We start from the raw sequence: 25662 nt of genomic DNA on the forward strand, positions 1-25662 counted from the left end.
ATTGTATTAATAAAAAAATATTTAATATCTTCAAAAAAATGTATACCTCTAAAATTACATGACGTGTTTCAAATTAAAATTCCTCAACGGATTTAAACTTTCTAACTCATGGAATATATTAAATTATTTTTTTATTTACAACATTCCAAAAAAAAAAAAAAGAAAAAAAAAAAACAAGAAAAAAAAGATAAGAATAGGTAAAAATAGCATTGCAATCATGTTGAATGAATGTGATAGAAGAATACAGAATATTAATTTTGTTACATATATCTATAATTTTGTTTTGATAAAATCTTGAGCTCTATTATTTTTGTTTACATATATGTCAATTCACAAAATTTTTCTTACAAAGAGGAGCATATATAAAGAGCCCCCTTAATGTTACTCAATCATTAAGATTTCTGTATAATTAGACTGTTACAGTAAAACAGTAATAATTTGAATTTTCACGCTGCAAAGCAAAACAAATTCATTGCAACAAAAAATAACCGCAATGAATAAAACAACAATGTAGCTGTATTAAAATAATAATCAATAACATTCAACTGCAAACCTTATGCATTAATTTGTCTGTTTTAAGAACAAAAAGAGTAAGTTCTTAAAACAGTTATGCGCAATATTATTTTGCATAAAACAAATAACACTATGTTTCCTCGAGTTATTTAATACTAAGTACTGATTATAAATTTATTTTACTTATATTATTTATTTTTTTTTTTGTTATAATAAAAGGAGAGAAAAAAATAAAGAAATAATAGGACTGGATAGAATACCACAATTTATAAACGTATTTAGATATTCATTGGAAACTTATAACTATATAATTTGTACTGAGTACAGATCAACCGCAATAAGCTTCTTTTATATTATTTATATTGCTTATGCACAGTGCAGCGAAATTAGAATTATATTACACATTCTACAAAATTACTTGTCAATTTCGCCATAGCTTCTTTGCAGCGGAAAACTCGTATCTTAACTACTAAAGATACAATTATGATAATAATAATAATAATAATATATATACCATTATTTTATACAACCTAATTTCTAAATAGAGCCTTACAGACCGACCACAATGATTAGATTTGTCCTGCTACCCCAAATAGAAAATCAACATTATATTATATACTTTGAAACGATTTGCTTCTTTCGTATGATTTTATATTCTTTAACCGAAGTTATATTGAGAATAGTCTTGCAGATTCGTAGAAATTAAAAAATTTTCTACTCGCCAACTTTAAATAAAATTTCTTAAAACTGTACCGTCACTCTTTGGCTCCGAGTGTTCGTTTTCTTTAAATGATCGATTTAATATTCATGCAGAGCTTTATGCAAATTAACTTGGATGACATTAACACAGGTACACATCACAGCACCTTTGATAAGCTGTAATTACTTTAACATTCTTGTGCAGATAAAAAGTGCGATATATAACTGCAACCTATAAAAGCCAGAATTTGTCATTTAATTGTAAAAATGTATACAAGAGTACCAGTATCACGTAAAATTTTGATTTAATAAGATAAAATATTACGTGATAAGAAGGCCGTTCTTGTATTCGTTTATCACAAAATCTTTATCCATGGCACTGTGCCTCTGATAGCTGTACAATGTACCAAACACGTTGCGAGAGAGATATTTGTTGAAGGCTATAAAACTCACATAAATATATAAATTATTTCTCATCCAAGTTATAAACATTGTAATTGGTTGTGCAAACACTATAGAGTCAAATTTACAAAACTTTTAAACACATACGCGTGTCAAGTAATTTGTGTTTCTTTTACATTTGTTCTTCTTACATTTATATTTTCTTTGTTACACATTTTATATCTTATCTTTATTTACTGTGTAGTAGTATCAGAAATGCTCTGTCGCCATGTGGCGTGGAAGGGTATCTTTAGTATTTTAACACGTGTCTTAGGTAATGCAGTTAAAAGAAGTTTTTGAAGTTGTGGTAATGGTAGAATATCGACTTGTGGACTCGTCATATTTAACTGTTTATCTTCACCTATAAACAAAATGAAAATTTTATTTAATTTGAATTAATATAAATCTTATCTATCAAAATTCATGCCATTAACATAATGAAATGAAAATCTTCACAATTGTTTAAACATTTCAACATACCTTTTTGGTTATCATTTTCATCCTCGACATCTTCGATTAATTTTAAACAGGGTACTGGTTTCAAAACTGGTATAGAATCGCCAGTAACCTGTTTGTTCATCAAATTGCACTGGTCAACAAATAATTCTGTAACTCTTAACAATTCAAGAGTAACGCCCCAAACAAAATGTGTTAAATTATGTGACAATTCGGTAACACCACCTAATACCATGTTATTTGAAGTAGCTGATTGTGATATGTAGGTCGGTATAATCAATAACCTCTTAATATTTTTACAATTAGCAAGACACTTATCAAAACCATTTTTTACATCGAAATTAACTAACTCCATTTGGTTTAAATTTTCCAATTTCGAAACACCTTCTAAGATGTCAAATGTACAACAAGATCCTTGACCCTTTTCAAGTCGGAGACGTTCCAATTTTTGTAATTTTATTAAAACAGATGTTCCAAACTTATCTGGAAAATCTGAACACTCCCCTAATTCTAATGTTTCTAAATTTATTAATGTCTGTATTATATCAATTTTCTTCTTTCCAAGTTCCTTAACTGATGTTAAACTCTACAAATAATTATAATAATTGAATAAAAAATCGATAATTATACAAGTGCATCATAAGACAATAATTTGAATAACAACTTACCAATTGTGTTAATTGTGTTAATTCTTTTATTGGTGTAAGATCTTCTTGCAAAGACATTCCACTTATTGCTTTAAGTCTTAATTCTTGGCATTGTTTAAGATTACCAACAGATTGTAAATTTAAAGAATCACATTTGATTGTCATTGCACTCAATACTTGTAATTGCGGGCAATTTTTAATGACTTCTTCTACCACCATGACGGGGCATCTACATAGCTCTAATTTAACAAGGCTCGTCACTCTAGGTATTACAGATAGAAACTTTCTCCAAATACTATCTGATTCTCCAGCTACAAGCATTTTCCTGAGATCCAAATGCTGTGTGCCATGTCTTTGCAACGTATCTGCTAAACCATCCCAATCCGTTACTTGGCTATTCTTCATTCTTACTGTTTTCCATAAAGAAGGATGTGCAGCCAAATCTCGCCACATTTTACAAACACGAGCTGCACGTAATAATTCTTGCACCTTGAGATATTGAAAAATTCGTAATAATGCATGATAACCCGCACATACATTATCCATAAAGTGATGTTGTAGATTTGACTCCTGTTGATTCTGTTTTCTTCTGTAAACATCAAAGTAATTGTTTGATTAGTTAAAATATAAACTCATTGATATCATTGCTTATTATAATCTGAATATACTAGCTATATATATATTTATATATCATTATATATATATATATATATATATATATATATATATATATATAATCTTATTCGCTAGACTATATATACTACCAGTATGTATATACGTATATACGCTCATATAAATATGTATTATACATGAATACATACGAAAGCAACAACAAATATCGAAAATACCATGTTATTAATATTCTAGTTTTTTTTTTCTTTTCTTTTTCTTTTTTTTTTTTAAATATATATGCTTATAAACATAAGTTGCCAATTTGTAAATATCTTTTCATGTGTAATAAATGACATTTTATATAAAACACATAAAAATTCGTAAAAAGAATATTCTAGAAATATAGACGATAATCTGATTGTATTACACGGTAGTATCTTAAAATGATGATAATATATTAAATTAAAAAAGTCAAATAAAAAAAAATATATATGAAATACAGGATTGATAGAGGAGAAGGACATAGGACAATTTTTTGGGAAAACGCACTAAGATTTTTTTTGTGTTTCGGCTCGCACATGTCTTTATATCTGTAAATATAAAAAGTAAAAATGAATTAGATTTTTTTTTAATGAAGCACTTATTAATAGCTGAATCTATAATTGTAGTATTAATGTAAGGAAACGTTATCTATAACCAATATACATACATACATACATACATACATACATACATACATACATACATACATACATACATACATATATACATACATATATACATACATATATATGTATATGTATACATATTACCAAATTATATTTTTCAATATTATAAATTTTTCTCAAAAAATCATTTGTTTTAAGTAAATATAATAAATTTTATTTTACGAACTGAGCGACTAATTATTTCTTATTTTTATATTTTGATACTTTCTTAATATCTATCTTCAATTGAATATTTTGTAAATTCTAATCTTTACTTTAATACTACAATTATAGGGAACCCACAACGATCAGATTACATGATCATTGTTTTTTTTGTTTGGTTTATTTCTTTTTTATTTTCTTTTTGTTCTTTTCCTTATTTTTCCTCTTTTTTTTTTTTGGTCGAATATTAGTCAAGATTTTGGCTGCATTTCTAAGAAGCTAAGGCAGTGTGCTTCGATCATAAGATAAAATCAAATTCATTTTTTATATAGAAGTTTTATATTTGCAAATATAATAAACACCAGTATATATTGCATTTACAATTTTACACAAGCAGCTTCAATATACCAAGTATATAAATAATAATCTACTTTGTATAATCCTTATTTGAAAAATAATTGAATCGACTAGTTCCCCCTCTCGCTGCATTGTATAAATATGCATTATTATAAATTATTTCGATGCACATTAAAGCTTTTTTATTAGAAGCAACTATATATATATATATATAATATTTAAGAAAATCGTATAAAGATAGACTACTGATGCCATTATGTTCTCATTGTTGTTTTGTAAAGGCATAGCATACTGATCTTGTAAATACAATATGTACAAAGCAACTGCCAAAACCTCAAAAGAGAGTTGCCTTAAATTATAACTTATTCATAGGACAAGCTTAACAGAATAAAGTAAAATAAGAATGCCTCTGCTCATATGTTTTAAAAACACTTACCTATTACCCATCTGCATTATATTCGCATTAATTACTATTTGTTTTATATCTGTTCTATTCATTTCACTGTCTATACCAAATGTACTTATATTATTTTGTATTGCCATTGAAGACATTGATTTTTTAATAGGTGATCTACTACTCGTTCTTCTTGTTTCAATCGATGAATATGCTTTTGTATTAAAAATTTGATTTTCTAATTGTGTATTTATATTGATAGAAGTATTTGTATTAATATTACTGTCCATTTCATTCGTGTCATCAGATCCATACGAAGCAGAAACGTCCTTAGACAATTCTTTATCATAAACACTTTCAGTCATATCATTGGCACCAGATATTTTTTTCGAAGATGAAACACTTGTATTTGTAATGATTGAATTTTCCATTGTATTGGATATGTCAATTAAAGAACTTTCCTGTAACATTGGTGGTTTGTCACCAATTTTATCAGGTTTTACTGTAATTGCTGGTTGAACTGCCATAGCATTATTCTTTGGTACAACTATATATCTTTTGCCTCCCATCAAAGCAATATTTTGCGCTGGTTTTGGTAATATTCCATCATGACTTTGCAAAAATTCATTCTCTGATTGAGGAAACCAAGTATCCTCTTTTTTCTCCGACAGCGAAGTCGAACTTGTCATTGTTGCTGTTTTAGAAAATTTACTAGTACTACGTGACTGTATATCCACATTCTCTGATTTTGGAATTCTTTGTAATTTTGGTGGAGTTAAGCTTGTTTGTGGCTTTTGTTTTGCATTTTGCGTGCCTAACATGCTGATTGGAATCAACGGAGGTGGTGTTAAAGATGGATTCATTGATTGATGTTGATGAGTTTCTGTTGAATCTTGTTGACAATTCTACAACACAAATAGAGTTACAGGAAATTAAAAATAAATAAAATATATAAATATAAAAATAATTATATTTAAAAATAATTCTACATTTCTAAAATACGGAGATATATAGAAATATACACAACATTGATCATGTCTTATTTATTATTACAATATAGTTAATAAATACCTACCTTACAAATATAATCATCACTTCCTGAAAATTCCAAGCCATCTACGCACTCAGGATGATATAAGCAAAGGCATACGCGACACTGTAAACTGGGAATCAGTCCCATACTTGTTGAACATCTTATGCTGCATGGTTCTTGAACTTTGGGCCTGTAAGATGTGCGTTGATAGGGGGAAAAAGTGGAAGGAGAATGTAAAATAGATAATAAGGATTTATGGGATATAGAAAGAATTGGATAAATATGTAGCGTTATGAAAATTATAGAAGGTAATTGCTTCTAAAACATGCCCTGCCTTATATATATTCACAACTCCTAATAATATTTTCCAGTTGCGTGATGTAAATTAACTAAATTATGACAGTTTTGTAAATTTCTATAAAAAAAAAAAAAAAAAAAAAAAAAAAGTAAAACAGTTCAACTGTATTTTTTATAATCCTAAATTCACCCAGTTTCATAGAAAATCGATCGAAAATAGGAATTAAATAATTTGTATAATGTAGTCATCATTAAAATTGTACCGTATGATTTTCCTGAAATTTTATTCAGAACTCACTTTTTTGGGAAAATCCTGTATACGATCATTAAAAACAACGGAAATTTCTTTTATTTATATCGAACTGATATATAAAAGAACGAACATACTTATCAAATAAATACACATTACATTCACAAAAATCGTTTACGTAAAATGTAAAATGTACTTACGTTAATAATCGTTTGCTTTTAACAGGTGGTGCTTTTTCCACTAGCTGTTGACTTCTTCTTGTACTCGCCGCATTTCGTTGTGGCGGTAACATCTCTCTCTCCTCTGATGATGTTTTTATTTCTGCTATGCATTGTTCAAAGAGAACAATTGTGAGAATATTTTTATAATATTTGATATAATTTATAAATGTGCCAGAAGTCTAATTTATCTATAATATAGAAAGAAAAGTAATATTTTAATTTCCTATATAAATAGATACATACTTATTTGTGGAGTTTTCTTTGCAGGCACTTTAACTTTGAAACTACTAGCTGCTTTTGGTGATTTAGCAGCAGTTTTTGCTGATGTAGTTGATACTGCTGTTTGTGGAACAGCTACTGCTGGTGCAGGCGATGATGCTGGAGCATGTTCTTCGATAGGTTTACGTGTAGGCATAACTTTCTTAGTACCAAAAGATCTTCTTGGTGGTGTAGGTGCAGATCCTATTGAACCCTGCAATATACCCAATACTTCTAGTTCAACTCGATATATAGAAAGAAGTAATTGATTTAAATAGAATATAATAAAAGAATAATAACTTACCCTTATCCTTTTAGCATCTCGAATTATTTCTTTTTCAGGATCATCTAAGCCAATAGGTTCTTTGAAGAACGTAAAATTATCTATTGTTAATTCTCTTGAATGAACTACAATAAAAAAAGAAAAAAAAAAAAAAAAGGAAAAAAAGGAAAAAAAAGAAAAAAAAGAAAAAAATAAAATAAAAAAATAAAATAAATAAAAAAAGAAACAAAAAACATAAAAAAAGAAGAATTAGTGAAAGAATTGTAAATATAAAGTGCATTAATTTATACAAAAAATATTGATTTTTCATATGAATTAACTTACGGAATTCTGCAACTTCTCTAAAACTTCTTACTTTTTTTCCCTTTGGTGTATAATAATATATATCAGCCATTCGTTTAAGGCTAGAATCATTACTAGCTCTGAATACCAGTTCTCGTTTCCATCCATACTTGAATGGTTCCTTAAAAGCTGGATTTGACATATCTATTGCTGATTTTTGTTTTAGCGCACTCCCTGGACTTGCACCACGCGATAAACGACCCCCTTTAGATTTTAATGATATTGCAGATGGACTACTGGTTGTAGATGATGAATTTACAGACTTAATAGATGATTCTTCGGTTTTCTGCTGTTCTATTTCTAATTCTATACTATTCGCTATACCGATAGAATCTGTATCAGATTCTCTTTCTTTTTTGATTTTATCAATATCAAATATTTGTTCCATATCATATATAAGCATTTTATTTTCATCAGAGTCTTGATCGTCATCCTTTTTACCATCAAAGTTCCTTTTTGGCACCAAATACCTACAGCGTTTCGTAAGTTGAGCCTCTGCAATTTCTGCCTCAGCTATAGGCAGAAAGAAAAGATAGATTCAAATAAGGAAATAAGATCAAGACGATCTAGTTACAAACAAGCATAAAACATTAATAACCCTTTGTTCATCATTTGTTAAAAGTCAGGATTGCCGGAAAAAAAAGGAAAAAAAAAAGAAAAACAAAAGAAAAAGAGAGAAAATGATATTATTGAATATAAAAAAGAAAGTTTACCGATGAGCTTTTTTAATACATGACTTCCCGTTTCGAGTTCATCGACTTCTTGTAAATCGAATCCATTAAACTCGGTGGATTCCTCAGAACTAGCATCGTCAGGTTCCGAAAATTTACGCTTTCGTCCACCCCTCGTTGTGGAAAGGCTAACATCATTCTCGATACTACTCGTTGAATTGGCCTTGAACTTGCGCAATTTAGTTTTGATCGTCGTCGAAGGGGTCTTCTTCGTAGAACCCTTCAAATCACCGTTCACTTCTTGGCCGTCCATATCAGAGGCGATCTCAGCGACAGTCTCGGCGACGGTCTCGGCGACAGTCTCGGCGATGGTCTCGGCGACGGCCGTTTTGTTCTCAGACTCCTGTAAATCCGGCATACTAACACTGTTTAGGTTAGAAACGTCGCGCGCCACTTTAGCGTTCCCGCCATTCACATTGGTTCCATCCATCCTGCGGTCCCCCCTCCCGCGGGACCAACACGCGACTCGTCTTTAGCCCTATCCTCGGTTATAAAGAAGAACGCTGGGAAAGGGAGTGGGAAGGAGGAAGAGAGAGAGAGAGAGAGGCAAAGAGGAAGAGAGGGAGAAAGAGGGAAAAAGAGAGTGAGAGAGAAATAGATTGAAAGACAGAAAGAGAAAGAGAGACGACAAAGAAAGATCAAGCGAGAGAGCAAGAGAAAAAAGGGATACAACGAGAAAAAGGGCGGGAGGAACAATGGGGAAATAAAAAGATACAATGAATTCGATGTTTTTACCCCTTAGTAACGATCGTTCGAATAAAAAAAACGTTTCAGAGATATAGAAAAAATGCAACGTAGACACAACCGTCTTACGCGTCTAGATAACGCGAACCCGCGCTCATCTGTCCGCGGATGCGCATAACACGCGCGCACACACCGCCACTACGCGCTATTTACACGAATGCCAGGCCCCGTCTTCTCGACTTCTCGACCTCTTCTCGTTCATCACGTTTAAACGATTTTATCGTTTATCCAAACACTGTTTCTCACTTCATTCGAACTAATTTTTAACCTAGAAATCCGTAAGTCCAACTAATGATAACGACTTTCCGATGACGAAAAGGAAAATGAAAACTCTGGGGAGGTGCGGAGCGTCCGTGGAATGCAAAACCGGAAACGATACCGAAGAGTATACTCTTTGGGTGGCTTTCTACAGTAAACTGCTTCCTGTTGTTGACTGTTCAGTCATGTCCTAGCAACTGTCCAATCAGAATTCTGCTTTTCTATATATGCTTTCTCTCTCTTTGTTATATATATACATACTTTCTTATTATATAGTAAAATGTTTTATAATGATTAATTCTTTATACGCACGTGCAATGTAAGAAATGCAATTGGTTAACTTTTTATACTTCTATTTAAATACAAATTGTTGCATTTTTATTTTTATCCTATCGTCTATGTAATTGGATCAGGTTCTATCTTCTTCGTCATTGGCTGCAATACGAGACATTAACAACTTCTGCATAATTTCGTAAAATTAAATGCAAGCTTTTAAAACGAGCGTTCGTTCCATTGGTCAATATTATATATATATATATATATATATATATATATATATATACACACACACACACACACACATCTTGGTCTTATTAATAAAAAAAAACAAAAATTAAACAATTTATATACGATCATGGTAGTGCATATGTATGTAATTACTATGAAAAATTCTTTTTTTTTTCTTTTTAACTACTGCTAGCAATATTCTTGAATAGAAAAATAAATCAAGTAATAATTTGTTAAATTTTTCAATAAATTATCTAGAAATAGGAAAAACAAAATGTCTGCCAACATACCTGCATATATGTATGTATCTATTGAATTGACTCGACTATTGCGCCACACACCCACGCGCGTTCATGCAACACCCGAGAAACATACGGTCATTATCCCATTTCTCTCTGCAAGTTACGATATAACATAAGGTCTGTGCTAAACGACGCGGAGATAATAAGTCAAATAAAATCGACTCGTTCAGTGTATTTCTCTTTTTTTTTTGTTTTCACTATTACTCGACAGATAAATTGTTATATTACGATGACGTCCGTTTAAAGTTCAACTCACTACTTGTGAATAATATATACAAGGTGTGTAGCGTGAAAGTTTATAATAATTAATTTGAATTACGTATCAGTGTAAAAATTACGAGTACGCTCGAATATATATATATATATATATATATGGTTGCAAAAAAGTTGAGAAATAACAATCATAATATATATAATATATATATATAAAGAAAAATACGTTATATTAATTGGCTTCTTTTGCTTTTTTGTAGTGTAAATAAATGGCATTAGTAAATAAAAATTTTTCTATATTTCGTAAAATGTAACACAATTATCAAACAAAATTTTCTCGACAGAATTTTATTTAATATTAAATTAAAGATAAAAAGAAATATATATATATATATATATATATATATATATATATATATATATATATATATATATGAGTGCAAAAAATTTTTTTATTTTATTAAATTTTTTTATTTTATTAAATGTTCAATTAGTTTCTAAATATTCGTGTTGTAACTTTCATATTTGTTTCATAGAATTAAACGCATCCTTCAAATGGAGCGTGTTCTAAAAGCAGTACCTGCAGACTTAAGAGTAAAAATGGAGGCACTTGTGCATGATCTGACCCTTGCCCTTGAAGAAAGCAGTAACAGTGCTAACGTCAGACGTAGATGGGGTATAAGGAGGAGAGCTCGTTCTACAGGGAATATTCGTAAGTGTAAGGACATATAAAACAATAGAAAGTAATCAAATTTTGAGAACAATAAGGATTATAAAAACAAAAGTTGAAGACATGGAATGCCACCCGATCTAATCATATGACATAACATCAGTTACAGTTCGCTTCTACAAGGCATACAGAGGGTCATTACCAAGATTGTCTTTCTATAAATATCAATGTACAAGAAGTTAAATTACAGTTCACATGTAATCTTTAAATAATAGTTTAGTAAAGATTAAAGATATAGCCACTTAATAAGAATTGCATTTTTTTCCAGCATCACTCAATATAAGTAAGCACTCGGATGACAGTTCATCTTCTATCTGTGATATCCGCATTTTGAAAAATTCTACACCTTCTAAATATCAATCCGACAGCGATGACACAAATCAAACAAAAAGATTTGCACGGTTTTCCAACCTAAATAATGTGAGCAACATAGAGAGTGATTCTGTCAATGAAAATTTCATACCAAGGACCAACACGAGACGTAAGAGAAAATTCAAAAAGATGGCTGTTGATTCTGATTCAAATCCATCAACATCTCAAACAGTTACTATTATGTCAACTACTTTAGGCGGAAAAAAGCGAGTTCTCAGGAATGATTGTAAAAATAAATATGGAGCCATATGGTAATATTTTGTGATTCCACGAAGTTCTAATTAATCCTAACTAAATTATTTATTAAATTTTATTATTTTTAGGTGTGGCAAACGTAAGAGATCATGCAGAGAACGTTCTACCGACTGTGAAATGCGTTCTTTGAAACCAAATAGAACCTCGAAATCAAAAATTCGAGGAAAAATACAAGGTGAAGATACTGTAGATTGCTCACGTATATCAAGTTCAAGTATTTCTTCTAGCGATTCCGAAAATGGTATAATCACAAATGACGAGGATCGTGAAGGTAAATAAATCGTAAGAAGTGCGATACATAATTATCATGTAAAAAAATATTATCGTAGTACTTAATTATCGTTTACTTTTCCTATCTTAGGAGATGACGAACAATCTGATTGGATAGTTGAATCAAATTGGTGGGACGATGGAGACAGCACAAGTGAAGACAAATTAGGAACAGATTCGACATTCCAAATGATATTACATGGTAGCTTTGAACATTCTACTGATGAAAGTAGAAAAAGATATAGACAAAGAGTTAAACGAATTCGTGAAGGTCTCACTGGTAGAGAAATTCGTGCTGGTCGCCGTCACGTCGACAATAAACCTGGATATTCCATAATTACTTCGGCAAATGAGAAAGTATCAAGATTTCTACAAGATCCAACTCAAAGTGAACTTAAATTACATCCTATGCGTCAAGCCGAACGGGAGAAGCTACGTCGTCTTGCAAATTTATACAGTTTAAGTTTAAAAGGTGATTTAGGTTGTCCAATATTATATAAAACACGACACACAACTCAAGCTGTATGCGTAGATCAAGTATCGTTAAACAGATTCTCTGATTACAAAAGATTAAGGAAGACACCTCCGAACTCACCTAATCCTGATTCAATGATGCAATGTCAGGAACAACATATTTCTAGTACAAATTTTGGTTCACAAATTGTACAACAAACGCAAGATACATTGCCACTGCAGTCTATAAGTTTTCCACAGTTTGAGTGGGATTCTAACAATATGGAAATTGAGATACATGGAAAGCCAAAGTTTCAAGACTTTGGGCATTCAAAGTCGAGTTAAATTATGTGTTCTTTTTTATTAGTTTGTTTTTCAATATTTAAGTAGACGATTAACCTGCTTTCTATAAATAAGATTAGTATATATTCTAGAATTGATGTATTATACCAAACGTGTTAGACTTTTGCGAACGGAATTCGTTCAAAAATTGACATTTTTATATAGGGTTTATCATTCTATTGTAGTCCAGCTTTGAAATGTCTATATGAATTTATATAAATGTATAAATTTGTACAAAATATGAAATAATGAATAAGTTAATTTGCTGCGTATAGAGTGAGTTTTATGATTCTAAATGTAAATAATAATTTGTACTTTTTTTTTATTAGTCTAGTAACAAAAAACCTTAACTCAAATGAAAATTAGAGTGTGCGGATCACCTATTAATACTACACATTATATGAATTTAAAAAGAACAACAATTAAAGAAGGCATCTTTTTTTTATAATAATTAGGGAAACAATCATTGGACTGATTTCTTTGAATATTACAGCATTTGTTATACTCAATTAATGACACACGTTAAAACTTAAGTTAAAAAATGTATCTTACATTAAAAATCATATTTGAATAATTCAAGCATGACTGATTTTGTTTAACATCAGGATGAATGCGTATCTGTAATAATATAATAAAAACTTAATACATATTACTCATACTTTAAAATATCAAATTTATATCTATAATTTTCATGACATTTGATAACATATAAATGAAATGCAATATTTTAATATTTTAACTTCTCCTATAGTAGGGTTATATAATATTTTAATACGCTTTATAAATTGAACATACATTTTTTTCCAACATTAATTTCTTCCCAATTTTTTTTCAGCTGCTAATACATTTTCATTGGCAATCATTTGAAACTCTTGGAATCGTTGCGAGACTCTTTGATTCATTTTTAAATATTTTTCCATGCAGTTAAGAGCACATTTTTCTTCCTTCGCTTTTACATCTCGTGTAGTAAAATCAGTTATACAGTCGATAAAACAAATCTCTGAGAGTTTGTTGTACGACATTATGAAGTCTTTAAACTGTAATTATACAAATATAAGCAATTATTTTTTAATACTAAAAAGAATAATTGTAAAAACGTAAAGATAATATCAATCTAAAAATAGATTTTTGTATTCAATAAATACATACAGACTTGATTTCTTCTGTATTTACTTCAGTAGGAACTTGCATAGCCATACCGTTTAATTTATTTATTTATATATTTCTTATTCAAAGATTAATATTGACATAAATAAATTCTAGGTTAGAATTTATTGTATACAAGTAGGCACATGCTCATATTACACAACACAAATCCATATCTAAAGCCTCTAATATTGCCATAGTATTCATCATTAGAATAAACCAATCAGAATCCATTCCAATGCCATACCAAAAGCAGTAGCCAATCAAACTACTCCATATTGTAAGTTAGTTTCTATTATTTTCTATCTATAGCTTTCTCTGATACAATGGAATGAACCAATTAGGAACAGAAAGAACTCAGAAAAAGAGAGAAAAAAGAAATGTTTTATACTTCGCAGTGCTGTACTATACGATTTCTAAATTCGTGTTAAATATTCTTATAAGTTGTATAAAAGTGGAAAAAATGCTTCCTCGCAGAACAAAATAAGTTCATCTAAGCTGTCTAAGGTAATTTTATTAAAACTTTATCCTATTAAATATAAAGTATATATAAAAAATATAATACTATAATAAACAATCGTTATTTTTATTATTAAAACTTTTAATATTTTTTTTTAATAAGACGAAACAATAGAACATATTAGTTCAAAGAGAAATATAAAATAAATTTTCAAAAATATAAAATTATATTATTCGAAATTCATATATATATATATCTTTTTTTGTGTTTTTCTCAAGCATATATCTACGATAAATTGCTTTAACAACGGAAACGTATTGAGAACAGGTGATGAACGAATGTTCCCTTTCGAAACCCGATTATTCAACCGTTACAACCGTTACAAATTAAGACGAAAATGTCAATTAGATATTTAAATTCTTTATTCGTACTTTTTATTTATATTGACGAAATTATAATTAAATCATGTAATTTGTTTAATAGCATATTGTTAATATTTTTTGTCAAACTATTGTGACGAACGAATAATGAACACGCGCGTTTTTAATTGGAAACTTATTACAACGCCAGATGGCGCCACCAAAAAGTGTTTTGCTACTCGATTTCTACATTTATGTAGAATTGGTGCCATTAGCGCCACGAACGATACTTATGTATGGGTCTTGACTAAACAAATTATAGACTTTGTTTATACAAGATAAAAGATGTAACTTTTATTAAAAATATATAAATTTAACAAGATTGCGAACAAAACGTGGCACGGTTTTATCTAGGCGTCTATTGAAAATATATTTTTTTGTTTCTTTCATTTCTTTTGTTTATGATGACTCGTCGCGCCCTCTTCTTAACGCATCGATAAAGTAGGAATTATCAATCCGCCACAGTTTCTAACTTTCTTACTTATAACGACCTGCATTGACTAGATCTTTTTTTTTAATTCATTTAAAAATAATATCGATCTTTTTCAATTTTTTTTAACCAATAAATTTTGAATGTCTATATTCTAAGTGAAACGACGTATGTTTAAATATTTTTCAGTGAAATTAATCGAAAGTGTTAATCGTCATCTCGGAAGAAGTTTGAAAAGTGCAATCTTATTACAGAAAAAAGAGAACAAAAAAAAGATCGAGAAAAAATTGTTAAATGTCTTCACTCAAAAAATTTGAAATGATGAAAAAAAGAGAAAATAAAATCTACGTTGAATCCACGAACAGCGAAAGTTACGAGGAACAAACCGATCCTATCACGACTCTACGTAAGGAAATTCAAGATTGGAGGAATTATAAAGAGTTTAACGATATGGACGTTTATACCACGAGCAACCAGAAAAATGAATTGCCCGAATCGCAGAATGAAAATATTTACTCAAACGACGAAGTAATGTAAGTAGAAAATATTTGTTTATTTTTGCTTGTTTTTCTCTTTTTTTTTCCTTTTTTTTTTTTACTCTTACTATTATTCCGAAGTTTGTATCATTTTTTTTTTACGAAGAAAAATAATAATAATGCATATAATAAAATACGATTACACAAGTAACATTAAGTTGATTAATATATATATATTAGAAGTATGGCCGCATTCGTGATACTTCTGAATAGAAAATATTTGATTTTTTTCTGTTCTTTTTTTCTTGTTTGTTTTCTTCAAGGTTTGTATCGTCTTTTTTTACCAAGAAAGATAATTCTTATAATAATTTATAATGTGTGCGATAAAATATGATTACACAAGCAACATTAAGCCTATTTTTCTCTCTCTCTTTATATATATATATATATATATATATATATATATATATATAAAGTAATATATATAGAGTAATATAATGTATATACAGCAAGAAATATAACCGCATTCGTAGCACTTTTGAATAGAAAATATTTGAATATTTTCCTTTTTGTTCTTTTTTTTGCTGTTTATTTTTATTTCAAAGTTGTAACATTTTTTTTCTATCTAGAGAAATAATCCGTATAGTAATTTATACTACGTAGGATAATAGATTACACAAATAGCATTGATCTATATAAAGTCGATTATTATGCACATACATGTCCTAAGAAGTATCGCCACGTTCGTTGCACTTTTAATACGTGTCTATTTATAGAGACATATTTGGATTATAACACAAAATTTAATACAGATATCAAAAATAATTTTTATCGTATCGATTTTGTTGATGATATTCGAAATTTGATATTTTCGAAAATATCGATTATTCTTTTTTGAAGAACGAACGATGCAAACGATGTCTCGAAAAGTGAAAGTTCCATTAATATGATTCTTGATACTTTTTTTTTATTGTAAAATGCACCGACATATATACATATAACCTATTCATATATTATAAGTGCTAATAATACCTCTGATGATAATAATTATATAGTGTAATAATGATAATTTATTCGGGAAACGATTTATCATGACAAAGTTCGAACCTGATGTGATAACATCATAGTGCATTTATAGTGCACTTATAGCGGATTAATGGCGCATTTACAGTGTAGTTATTTTCTTCAAGATAAATTGAGGTAAGTATAAAAAATATATTAAGAATCAAATGAAGTATCTCTATATACTTTTTTTATAATAATCAAATTTCGATCGAATAGGACAAATTAATCGATAGGATGGTATGATCTAATTTTCGAGGAAAAAATCGATCAAACTTACACAAATAAAAAAGCGATTAAGAAAGAAACACGACCGTCCCGTTCGTCTTCGTTTGGGTATAGGTATAAAACGTGCGAGAAAGAGAGAGAGAGAGAGAGAGAATTACTACGTCATTCCGGAATTTTCGAAAGTTTTGTCGAACCGGTTTCCAAGTGCCACATATACGGATACATAATTTCGTGTCGCGTTCCAGGCGTGCATCTACAATCTTCAAATCCTCGATACTTAACACATATACTTATATTTCTTTTTATTTAATCGCGAATATTTATCAATTTCTAATCTAAAAATTTTGATCGACAAAAAAAAAAGAAAAAAAAAAAAGAGAAAAAGAAAAAATATTACAAAATGTCCAAAATCAATTTTATTCTCATTATATTTTCATTTTATTCGATGTTTATCCTTGTTACGTACAAGTTACGTATATAAAAATTTAGAGGTTAAGTAAATTTTTTTTTCTTTGTAGCTATCAAAAGCTCTCACCTTCGTTGGAGGAACATAACGAATAAAGCATGACAATGAGCTATGAAGTGTTGTAGGTTAGTGAGAGAACAATAGTCGCCCTAACCTGCTAATGGGCCACATGTGTATGCCGTACGCATTACATAGAGATACGTAAAAATATTTTCGGCGATGTATATGCGCCTTGAATAAAAATTAATCCTCCCGCTGGCATTGTTCGATTCGACTCTCGTTCCTGTCGTGACTAAATTTCATATCGGTTCCTCTTATCAGACGACCTCTCTTCTACTTCCACATCTCTCGCCCCTCTTCCTTTCATTTCCCCCTCTCTCACACACACACACACACATTCATGAGATCGGCACGTGTTGCATTCTCTATCGCGAGTGCTAATTCATGTATTATATCGTTTGAATTTGTTGATACTTTTATAAATATGCTCTAGTTAAAAATAAAGAAAGAAAAGGAAAAGAAAAACAAGCATACGTACAAACATATTTTTGTGTGAGAGTGCACTTGATCGATGACGATCTCGAGCATGATAAACGTATAAGAAGCCTTCAGCATGTTCAAGGTCTGCAGGGCATCGAAACGCCAAGCACCACATCCAACTCACTCGAGTAACGATGTAGGTTAGGTTCCCAGCGGTATATGTCGCAAAAATCAACATTCTCGCGAAGCCGGAGTTCGCAAAAAGTATATAAACCGGTTTGCCTCGTAAATGGCACATGAGCGTGTGAACGAGAGATAGAGATAGAGATAGATAAGTAGAGAGAGAGAAAGAGAGAGACAGAAGTCAAGGAATAGATATGTATATTTTTGTCTTTTATGTATTTTTAAACAATGTTTTTTTTTAGTGTTCCATATGTGTGTATATAATTTTAATTAATTTATATATATATAAAATATGATGAAGATAATAAACGTTCATGAAATTATCTCACAGTAGTATTAGTTATTACACGAAACGATACGTTTATCGCATACAATCGGTATAATTTGAAAAGTACTCATTGATGGCGCTAAAATCGCCGTGATAACGTTTAAAATAGAAGTCATTAGAGATAAAAAAAGAGAGAGAAAGAGAGAGAGAGAGAGAGAGAGAGAGAGAGAGAGAGAGAGAGAGAGAGAGAGAGAGAGAGAATGAATAAAAATAAAAGGAAAGAAAAAAAATTCCCGACAACGCTGAAAATGATACCATAAGCATCGTCATCACGTTCACCGATATAATAATCGCATAACCGTGCACGTTTCATCGTCCTCCTCGTTGTCTCGCGTTGTCCATGTTTTCGCATAATATTACACGGCGAGTAAACGCAACTGCCGTGCGCGCGCGTGACGTCACTTTCTGCGTCGGCAACGTCGGCGGAAACGTAAGTTTTGCGAAGAAACACGCAGTACCGACGGCTGCTCGCGTAATGGCTGCTTGACCAAGGTCAACGTTCTCTTCGTCAATCAGACGAAAATTTGTCACGTGCATTAAAGAGAGCTTGTAACATTTGTTTTTCTTCTTAGGTAGATAGATTACATCGAATAATAACGAATGCATTTTATTCATATTTTTTTTTTTTATTTTTATTTTTTTTTAATTATACTTTTAGAAATATTTTATAACAATGATAAAAAAGTTATGTCCATTGATCGTCCCGTCAAAAAAATCGAACGTTTGCGAAAGAAATTAAAGCAAAATAAAGAGGAAAGAAAGAGAAAGAACGTGCTCATTCGAAAAGAGTAAACGATCGTTTCTTCTGTTTGATTTTTTTTACATAATAATCATCCCGTTCCCCGTCGTCCCTGTCGCGTAACGCTGACGTCAGTGGACTCAGGCGTCGCGCCAGTCAACCGTCGACGACGAAGGAATTCCTTCTCTTTGCGAAGAAAGCGTGAAGCGCCGAGAGCAACCGGCTACGCCCGATCGAAAGACAGTCGCGCGATACGAGGAGATACGACACGACGCGACATAACGCGACGCGACACGGCGGACGCGAAAGGGTGTAGAGACATGCGACACGACGCGACGCGATGCCGTCTTATTGCAAGACGGCAACGCTGTACAACGTTCCTCTCTTTTCTAGGTTCAAGGGTACGGAACGGAGATCGTTTGTCTTCTTTTTCTTCTTCTTCTCCTTATTCTTTTTGTCTTCCTACGATCTATCTACGTATATGTGTACATGTCATATATGTACGTATGTATATATGTGTGGTATGGTAACATGTATGGTGTGTATGTATGGATGATGTATGGATATTGTATATGTAGATGTATGCATGTATGTATGTACGAATGTATATGTGTATGTATGTATGTATATATATATATCCATGTATGTATGTGATAGACGGAAAACAATCGGGGAGAGCCTGAGGAACATTGGGGTGCCGAGTCAGTCCGCTTTTATCCAACGGGAAACTTCTCGAACGTGCTTGCGCTTACGTGCATTCTTTATTCCTTTTGTTATGTTGTTATTTTTGTTGTTTTTGTTTGACTTTATTTTTCTTTCGCTTCTTTTTCTATTATCATATCACGTCACGAAACCGAAGCTTTTGAATTGGCTGAATACTGTCGATAAAGTAGATATAAGAAATGACGAAGCGCGAGATTTTAATTACGTTCAAATATATTGTCAATGTTTTCTTCTTTCGTTATAATTTCTTGATGTTCTTTAACACTTAATACATCGTTGTTTGTACATGTAATATTACGTAGACGAGATTTTTAAAAAGGCAATAGATTGTTAGGTTTGGTGAAAAATAAGAGGAGCAGAATCAAATAACATGATATTTGATGATCCGAATGATATGGTGTATATACATATATACATACATACATGTCTACTTATATACGTACATATTTTATCTAATTTGGCTTGGCAAAATAATGAGGTCTATCAAATGAAATATGACATAAGATTATATACATTTCAAATTTAGGAGTGTGAGGGATTATAATAGTTTTCTTAATATTACGTGCATATATATATATATATATATATATATACATACATACACATACATATATATATCTATAGCAAGAAAGGCAATGCAGAGGAAAATGCAAAAATCTATGTGAAACCCTAGGTAAATCGATTCCTTTGTTCGAGTTGCACGTTATACATTGCGCATTCATAGTATAACATCTGCTTAATCGTACAATAGTCCCAGTAGAGAGAGAGAGGAAAGGGAAGAGAAAGAGAGAATACGTTCCGTTGGATCCTTTATTGCGTCTCAAAGAGCACGGAGCTCAGAACTGAAAAGGGATCCCTCCAAAATCTTTAAGACGGTACAAAACATCTGTCCCTTTCCCTTTTTCGTAGTCACATAGAGAAAGAGAGAAGATTTGCGTGTGACCTCTTCCCCCCTTTTTTTTTATCGTAAAGAGAACTCAAAAGTAGGGTTTTATTGTGATCGTCAAGTAAAACAGGAAGCACGATGACTGACATCTGCTTTACGTCACGTACTATTTCTTAAGAAATCTAAGATTGCCATGACAGAATTATTTTTAAGATCATAAGTTCAAATGAGTTCTAAAGAACGAAAAAAAATTGAAAGGAAAAAAGGGAAAAAAATTGAAAAACCATTCGTTCTTTTTTTTCAGTCCAATTGAACTAATTATATTATTCTATCATTATACTAATTATATCATTCGAATCGAGTAATTGATCGAATTAATTATTAACTAATATAAATATCTAAGAAATAAACATGTTTAATGGCATCGTCGTAAAAATTGTTTTTCAATCGTCTAATAAAAATAAAATATCATTATTTTATAATACTATGATGACAAATATAGGTGTTATATATTAGTAAAAATAATATATTCTATATAATAATGAAAATATTCGACGCAACCCTGATCAATTTTGAATTAACAAAGGAAATCGTCAGCCTCTTTAGCTCAGTGGCAGAGCACTGGTCTCGTAAACCAGGGGTCGTGAGTTCAAACCTCACAGGAGGCAATCTTTTTTTTCTCTTCATTATTTCTCCTCGTTTTACTTCATTTGTTGGATAAATTACTATAAGTGAAATTGCGATAAGTAAGTTTATCGCGATATTTTTTCCAATTTTTATCTATCGAATCTTCGAAAACCTTTTTTTCGTTTTGTTATTCGAAAAAATAAATTTCGAGTATGATAAATAATTCCAAAGAAATTATATATTTTTATATAATTATATAATTATATAATTATAAGAAAATATATATATATATATAATATAATGTCTAATTTTTAATTAATTAAATAAATAAACATTTCTGGGAGTATTAAGTCAATAGGAGGAAATAGAATAGATAGAAATATAGGAATAATTAAAAGGTGCCTCTTGGATACATGGCAATCTCGAATTCTGTCTGCGCACTGGAGTCTACAAATGCGAGCCACGTAACGCGAACCCGTGCGTTCTCGATATTCAAGAGTTACACTCAGCGGCGGAGACGGAGGCGGTGGCGGTGGTGGCGGTGGCGGCAGCGCCGACGAGCAATTCTGTTTCCGTAAAATGTGTCTGCAAAGTGAAAAGGCTCGAGAAAGTAATAGCTCTGAATTTTCAAATACATATTCTTCTTTAAGCTAAACGTAAGTTGCGATTAGAAATTACAAAAAATTATGTGACATCAGCGTCAAAGTAAAAGTAATTCACATTTATATCTATTCATATACGTATGTACATATGCACTATGCCTTTTTATTCTGAAAGATGACGAATGATCGATGATATTTAACATAACCTCTAATGTACATACATACATACATACGCGTGCGCGCGCGCGCCTGAAGAAAAATTAACGTTTAAAAATCGAAAAGGAAAAGAAAAAAGAAAAAAGGAAAAGTAATAAAAGAATAAAAAAAAATTAATAATAATAACAATAATAAGTACAAGAAAAAAAAGATATCCACGTAATTTCTCATTTGTTTGCGCTTTCCATGAAAAGCTTACGTCGCAGCCCAAGCTCGCGATTCTGCAGAGCATACACGACACGTACATACACACACACAGAGATAACGTGCAACATATATGTATACACGTAGCGATAAAGACGCATTACGGTAGCGCGTAGTAGAAACGTGAGATGTATACCGTCGTTCTCATTCACGTCGAAGCATTCGCTGCACATTCTCTCACCGCTAGTATTCCAGTATTCCACGGCGTGCTCGGGCGCCCTCGGAACTACGGGGCTTACGTGACGTGCATCGCCATCGATGGGTCTTTTGAGAAAGGCGCCTTGCCTTCCTTCCACTCCACTTCATTCCACTGTACTCCACTCCACTCCACTCTACCGACTGTTAAATTTTCTACGATAACACAGAGACTTTCTATCTCTGATTTTGCCAATTCAAAAACAAAAGATATACTTTTTTCTTTCTTTTTATTTTTTATTTTACTTTTTTCAACTAAAATCTCTACAATCTCGATCTTTCTTTCTTTCTTTTTTCTTTCTTGATTTGTTTTATCTATATAATTGCAAATGATATAATATGAGATTTATGCTATATCCTTATACTACGTATAGTATAGAGTCTGTGTGTATGCATATATGTATATATGTAGTATAAAATGGGTCGAATATACTATATATAGTACAAAATGGTACTATATATATACTATATATATAGTACAAATATCAAATCTTCTTAAGTGGTTTTTCAAAATCAATTACTCGATATTACTAGACTTTTTAGGCTAATTTTTTATTTAATTTACAAACCTTTATTTATTTTAAAAACCTACGAAATATTGGCCTACTCTTTATATATGTATATCTATAATATAATATTATACTATAGCATAAGTATATTAAAACTATTTATTAATACTAATACTTATTATAACTATCTATTAATATACTTATATTATAATATATATATTATTAAAAATATAGTATAACAAGTATATATAAGTATAACTTATATTAATCAAACATTAACTTAGGAAAAAAATAAAAATCGTTTAGAGAGAGAGAGAGAGAGAGAGAGAGAGACTATAGAAAATTTTCAGTATTTTTAATCTTTGTAGAAGACAAGTTGTATACTTGTTCGTATCACAAGATACGCGATAAAAGAGTCTTATCTGAAAGAGTAGAATGGTACGTCAGTGTCTTCCCCCTTCTACCGTATCCTTTGCCCATCTTCTTGCCTCCGACCCCTACCCTCATACCCGCCCTCTCGACCATTTTCCACACCGCGTTACGTTCCCGAAGTCGCTTCATTCCCGGTCTTATTCTCCTGAGTCTTCGTTCCCGACGATGATTGAGGGGAAAATTATCGCTATCGACACGCAAAGACAACGTGACTCTTTCTCGCTCTCTATCACTCATTCGTTCACTCGCTCGCTCACTCACTCTCACTATCTTTCGTTGTATTTCTCTCTCTTTCTCTTTCTTTCTTTCTTTCTTGCTCCTTTTCCTAAGGAAGCAAACTCGATCAATACAAACGTTCTTCTTTTTTCCTATATATATATATATATATATATATATATATATGTATATATATATATATATATATATATATGTATATATATGTATTTAAACGTTATATATCGAATGAACAAGAAGTATTTACTTATTTACTATGTGTATATATATATATATATATATATATATATATGTGTGTGTACTTTTCATGTTTTCTTCATTATATGTATTTAACGGGGGAAGATTCGGGAGAAGGGACATCGAGAGATTAATATTTATATCTTCGTCTTATAGGTTAGAAAAGAGATATCTCTATGTATGGATATATCTACATATATGTATGTATAGTCAACGTAGTACTTATTTTTTATATTTATTTCTAATGCATATTTACTTGGAAAATTATTTATATTAAAATATTATGTAATATTTTAATATGTAAGAGTATAAATTATGAATTCGTTTGCTAAGTATCTGTTTTTTTCTATCTTTTTTAATCACTTTACGAAAGAATTCTTTGCAACTGACACAATAAGATAAGAAGCAACGAAATGTGCTTCGCCTTTGCGATTATCATATTATTGATAACGTTATCTATGTGTGTGTATATATATATATATATATATATATGTAAATTTTGTTATATTCATAAAAATGTCTTGCAAAAAATCAACATGTTTGTTGTTTATTTGTTTTTTCTTTCTTTGTTATTAAAAAATCCATCTTGCAATATGTATGTATATGTGTGTGTGTGTGTGTATAACGAATAATAATGGACAAATTAATCAAATTAATGAATAATAATAATAATAATAATAATAATAATAATAATAATAATGTATAACGAATAATAATAGACGAATTAATTGAATTAATGAATAATAATAATAATAATAATAATAATAATATATAATAAATAATAATGGAAAAATTTTCGAAGATAAAAGTATAAAGAATAGAAAAAAAAATAAAGAGAAGAACACAAAAAAGAAACAGAAAGAAAACGTTTTTGGTCCGATACGATGGAGAAATGTCGTGTGATCTTTTACGAGATGACATAAATATTTATAGGACGGAGAGCAAAAGTTACGATTTCACTCACGAAATATTCACACTGGCCTCTGTCACCCCGTCAAAGCCGATAAAATATATGGATGGACACATACTGGAAGGAGGAATGGTGTGTATAAACCGTATCGACGTAATATACGTGCGATATTCTATCAGCTGCATTGGTAAATAACATTTCAGCTTATGGCCGCAGCTGTCGATGATAATACGTATAACCGTGCGTTTTCAAGTTCTCTTACCTCTTTATCGTAACTACCATCTATCACCACCCCCAACTCCAACTCCAATTCCATCTTAATCTCATCCCCCTTACCTCCATTCTTACTGCGATGGATTTGGATTTTTATAATTGTTGCCGTTATTTTCGGGAACGAATTATAACAAATCGAAGCACAACTACTAAATAAATACGTTTCATGGTACTTCATTTTTAAAAGGTAACGTAAGAAACAATATGGCGGGCATAAAAAAATATACGCATTTAAAAACGCACAAAAGATGACGAGGACAACGACGACGACAACGACGACGACAACGACGACGACAACGACGACGACAACGACGACGACAACGACGACGATGACGATGACGATGACGA

At 30.8% G+C, this 25662-nt stretch overlaps 3 protein-coding genes, 1 long non-coding RNA gene and 1 other non-coding gene across 13 annotated transcripts; 3 read left to right on the plus strand and 2 right to left on the minus strand.

Moving 5' to 3' along the window:
• Positions 1 to 761: 761 nt before the first annotated feature.
• On the minus strand, positions 762 to 9691 carry LOC124427949. 3 transcript variants are annotated; one of them, XM_046971449.1, is made up of 10 exons: positions 8386 to 9691; positions 7655 to 8185; positions 7352 to 7410; positions 7033 to 7261; positions 6769 to 6892; positions 6064 to 6211; positions 5031 to 5893; positions 2778 to 3345; positions 2134 to 2695; positions 762 to 2014 (listed from the first exon to the last, which is right to left on the minus strand). In XM_046971449.1, exons 1-10 carry the CDS (start codon positions 8831 to 8833, stop codon positions 1848 to 1850), a joined length of 3699 nt encoding a protein of 1232 aa, XP_046827405.1. In that variant the 5' UTR covers positions 8834 to 9691; the 3' UTR covers positions 762 to 1847. The 3 variants fall into 3 exon arrangements, with proteins under 3 accessions (XP_046827405.1, XP_046827388.1, XP_046827396.1); XM_046971432.1 differs by having other exon boundaries at positions 7352 to 7455; positions 8386 to 9690; XM_046971440.1 differs by having other exon boundaries at positions 6769 to 6889; positions 7352 to 7455; positions 8386 to 9689.
• Positions 9692 to 10198: 507 nt separating this feature from the next.
• On the plus strand, positions 10199 to 13507 carry LOC124427998 (G patch domain-containing protein 2). Of its 5 annotated transcripts, XM_046971549.1 has the most exons (7): positions 10199 to 10493; positions 10964 to 11145; positions 11261 to 11326; positions 11426 to 11638; positions 11726 to 11780; positions 11853 to 12055; positions 12146 to 13507. In XM_046971549.1, exons 2-7 carry the CDS (start codon positions 10983 to 10985, stop codon positions 12850 to 12852), a joined length of 1407 nt encoding a protein of 468 aa, XP_046827505.1. In that variant the 5' UTR covers positions 10199 to 10493; positions 10964 to 10982; the 3' UTR covers positions 12853 to 13507. The 5 variants fall into 5 exon arrangements, with proteins under 5 accessions (XP_046827505.1, XP_046827465.1, XP_046827476.1 ...); XM_046971509.1 differs by having other exon boundaries at positions 10200 to 10493; positions 11426 to 11780; XM_046971520.1 differs by having other exon boundaries at positions 10200 to 10493; positions 10964 to 11139; positions 11426 to 11780.
• LOC124428037 (mitochondrial import inner membrane translocase subunit Tim9) lies at positions 13272 to 18386 on the minus strand. 2 transcript variants are annotated; one of them, XM_046971611.1, is made up of 3 exons: positions 18075 to 18386; positions 13645 to 13886; positions 13272 to 13467 (listed from the first exon to the last, which is right to left on the minus strand). In XM_046971611.1, exons 1-2 carry the CDS (start codon positions 18312 to 18314, stop codon positions 13659 to 13661), a joined length of 468 nt encoding a protein of 155 aa, XP_046827567.1. In that variant the 5' UTR covers positions 18315 to 18386; the 3' UTR covers positions 13272 to 13467; positions 13645 to 13658. The 2 variants fall into 2 exon arrangements, with proteins under 2 accessions (XP_046827567.1, XP_046827577.1); XM_046971621.1 differs by lacking the exon at positions 18075 to 18386 and adding an exon at positions 13999 to 14170.
• Positions 18387 to 18440: 54 nt separating this feature from the next.
• LOC124428066 lies at positions 18441 to 25525 on the plus strand. 2 transcript variants are annotated; one of them, XR_006943071.1, is made up of 3 exons: positions 18441 to 19766; positions 19924 to 22158; positions 25065 to 25525. It is a non-coding gene; the product is annotated as an uncharacterized LOC124428066 (long non-coding RNA). The 2 variants fall into 2 exon arrangements; XR_006943070.1 differs by having other exon boundaries at positions 18441 to 22158.
• Positions 21472 to 21543, plus strand: Trnat-cgu. Its single transcript has one exon. It is a non-coding gene; the product is annotated as a tRNA-Thr (tRNA).
• Positions 25526 to 25662: the final 137 nt, after the last annotated feature.

Source organism: Vespa crabro, chromosome 1 (assembly GCF_910589235.1).
Source record: "Vespa crabro chromosome 1, iyVesCrab1.2, whole genome shotgun sequence".
Classification (NCBI taxonomy): Eukaryota; Metazoa; Arthropoda; class Insecta; order Hymenoptera; family Vespidae; genus Vespa; species Vespa crabro.

Excerpts from the sequence above, each read along its gene's own strand:
- LOC124427998 (XM_046971509.1), top strand. The coding sequence starts at position 10,983 with ATGGAGCGTGTTCTAAAAGCAGTACCTGCAGACTTAAGAGTAAAAATG. Across the intron at positions 11,327-11,425 it reads GTCTTTCTATAAATATCAAT|CATCACTCAATATAAGTAAG; the intron begins GTACAAGAAGTT and ends ATTTTTTTCCAG. Across the intron at positions 11,781-11,852 it reads AATAAATATGGAGCCATATG|GTGTGGCAAACGTAAGAGAT; the intron begins GTAATATTTTGT and ends TATTATTTTTAG.
- LOC124427949 (XM_046971432.1), bottom strand. The coding sequence starts at position 8,833 with ATGGATGGAACCAATGTGAATGGCGGGAACGCTAAAGTGGCGCGCGAC. Across the intron at positions 8,186-8,385 it reads TGTATTAAAAAAGCTCATCG|CTGAGGCAGAAATTGCAGAG; the intron begins GTAAACTTTCTT and ends TTCTGCCTATAG. Across the intron at positions 5,894-6,063 it reads GTGATGATTATATTTGTAAG|AATTGTCAACAAGATTCAAC; the intron begins GTAGGTATTTAT and ends TTTGTGTTGTAG.
- LOC124428037 (XM_046971611.1), bottom strand. The coding sequence starts at position 18,314 with ATGTGCCATTTACGAGGCAAACCGGTTTATATACTTTTTGCGAACTCC. Across the intron at positions 13,887-18,074 it reads TCTCACACAAAAATATGTTT|TTTAAAGACTTCATAATGTC; the intron begins GTACGTATGCTT and ends GTATAATTACAG.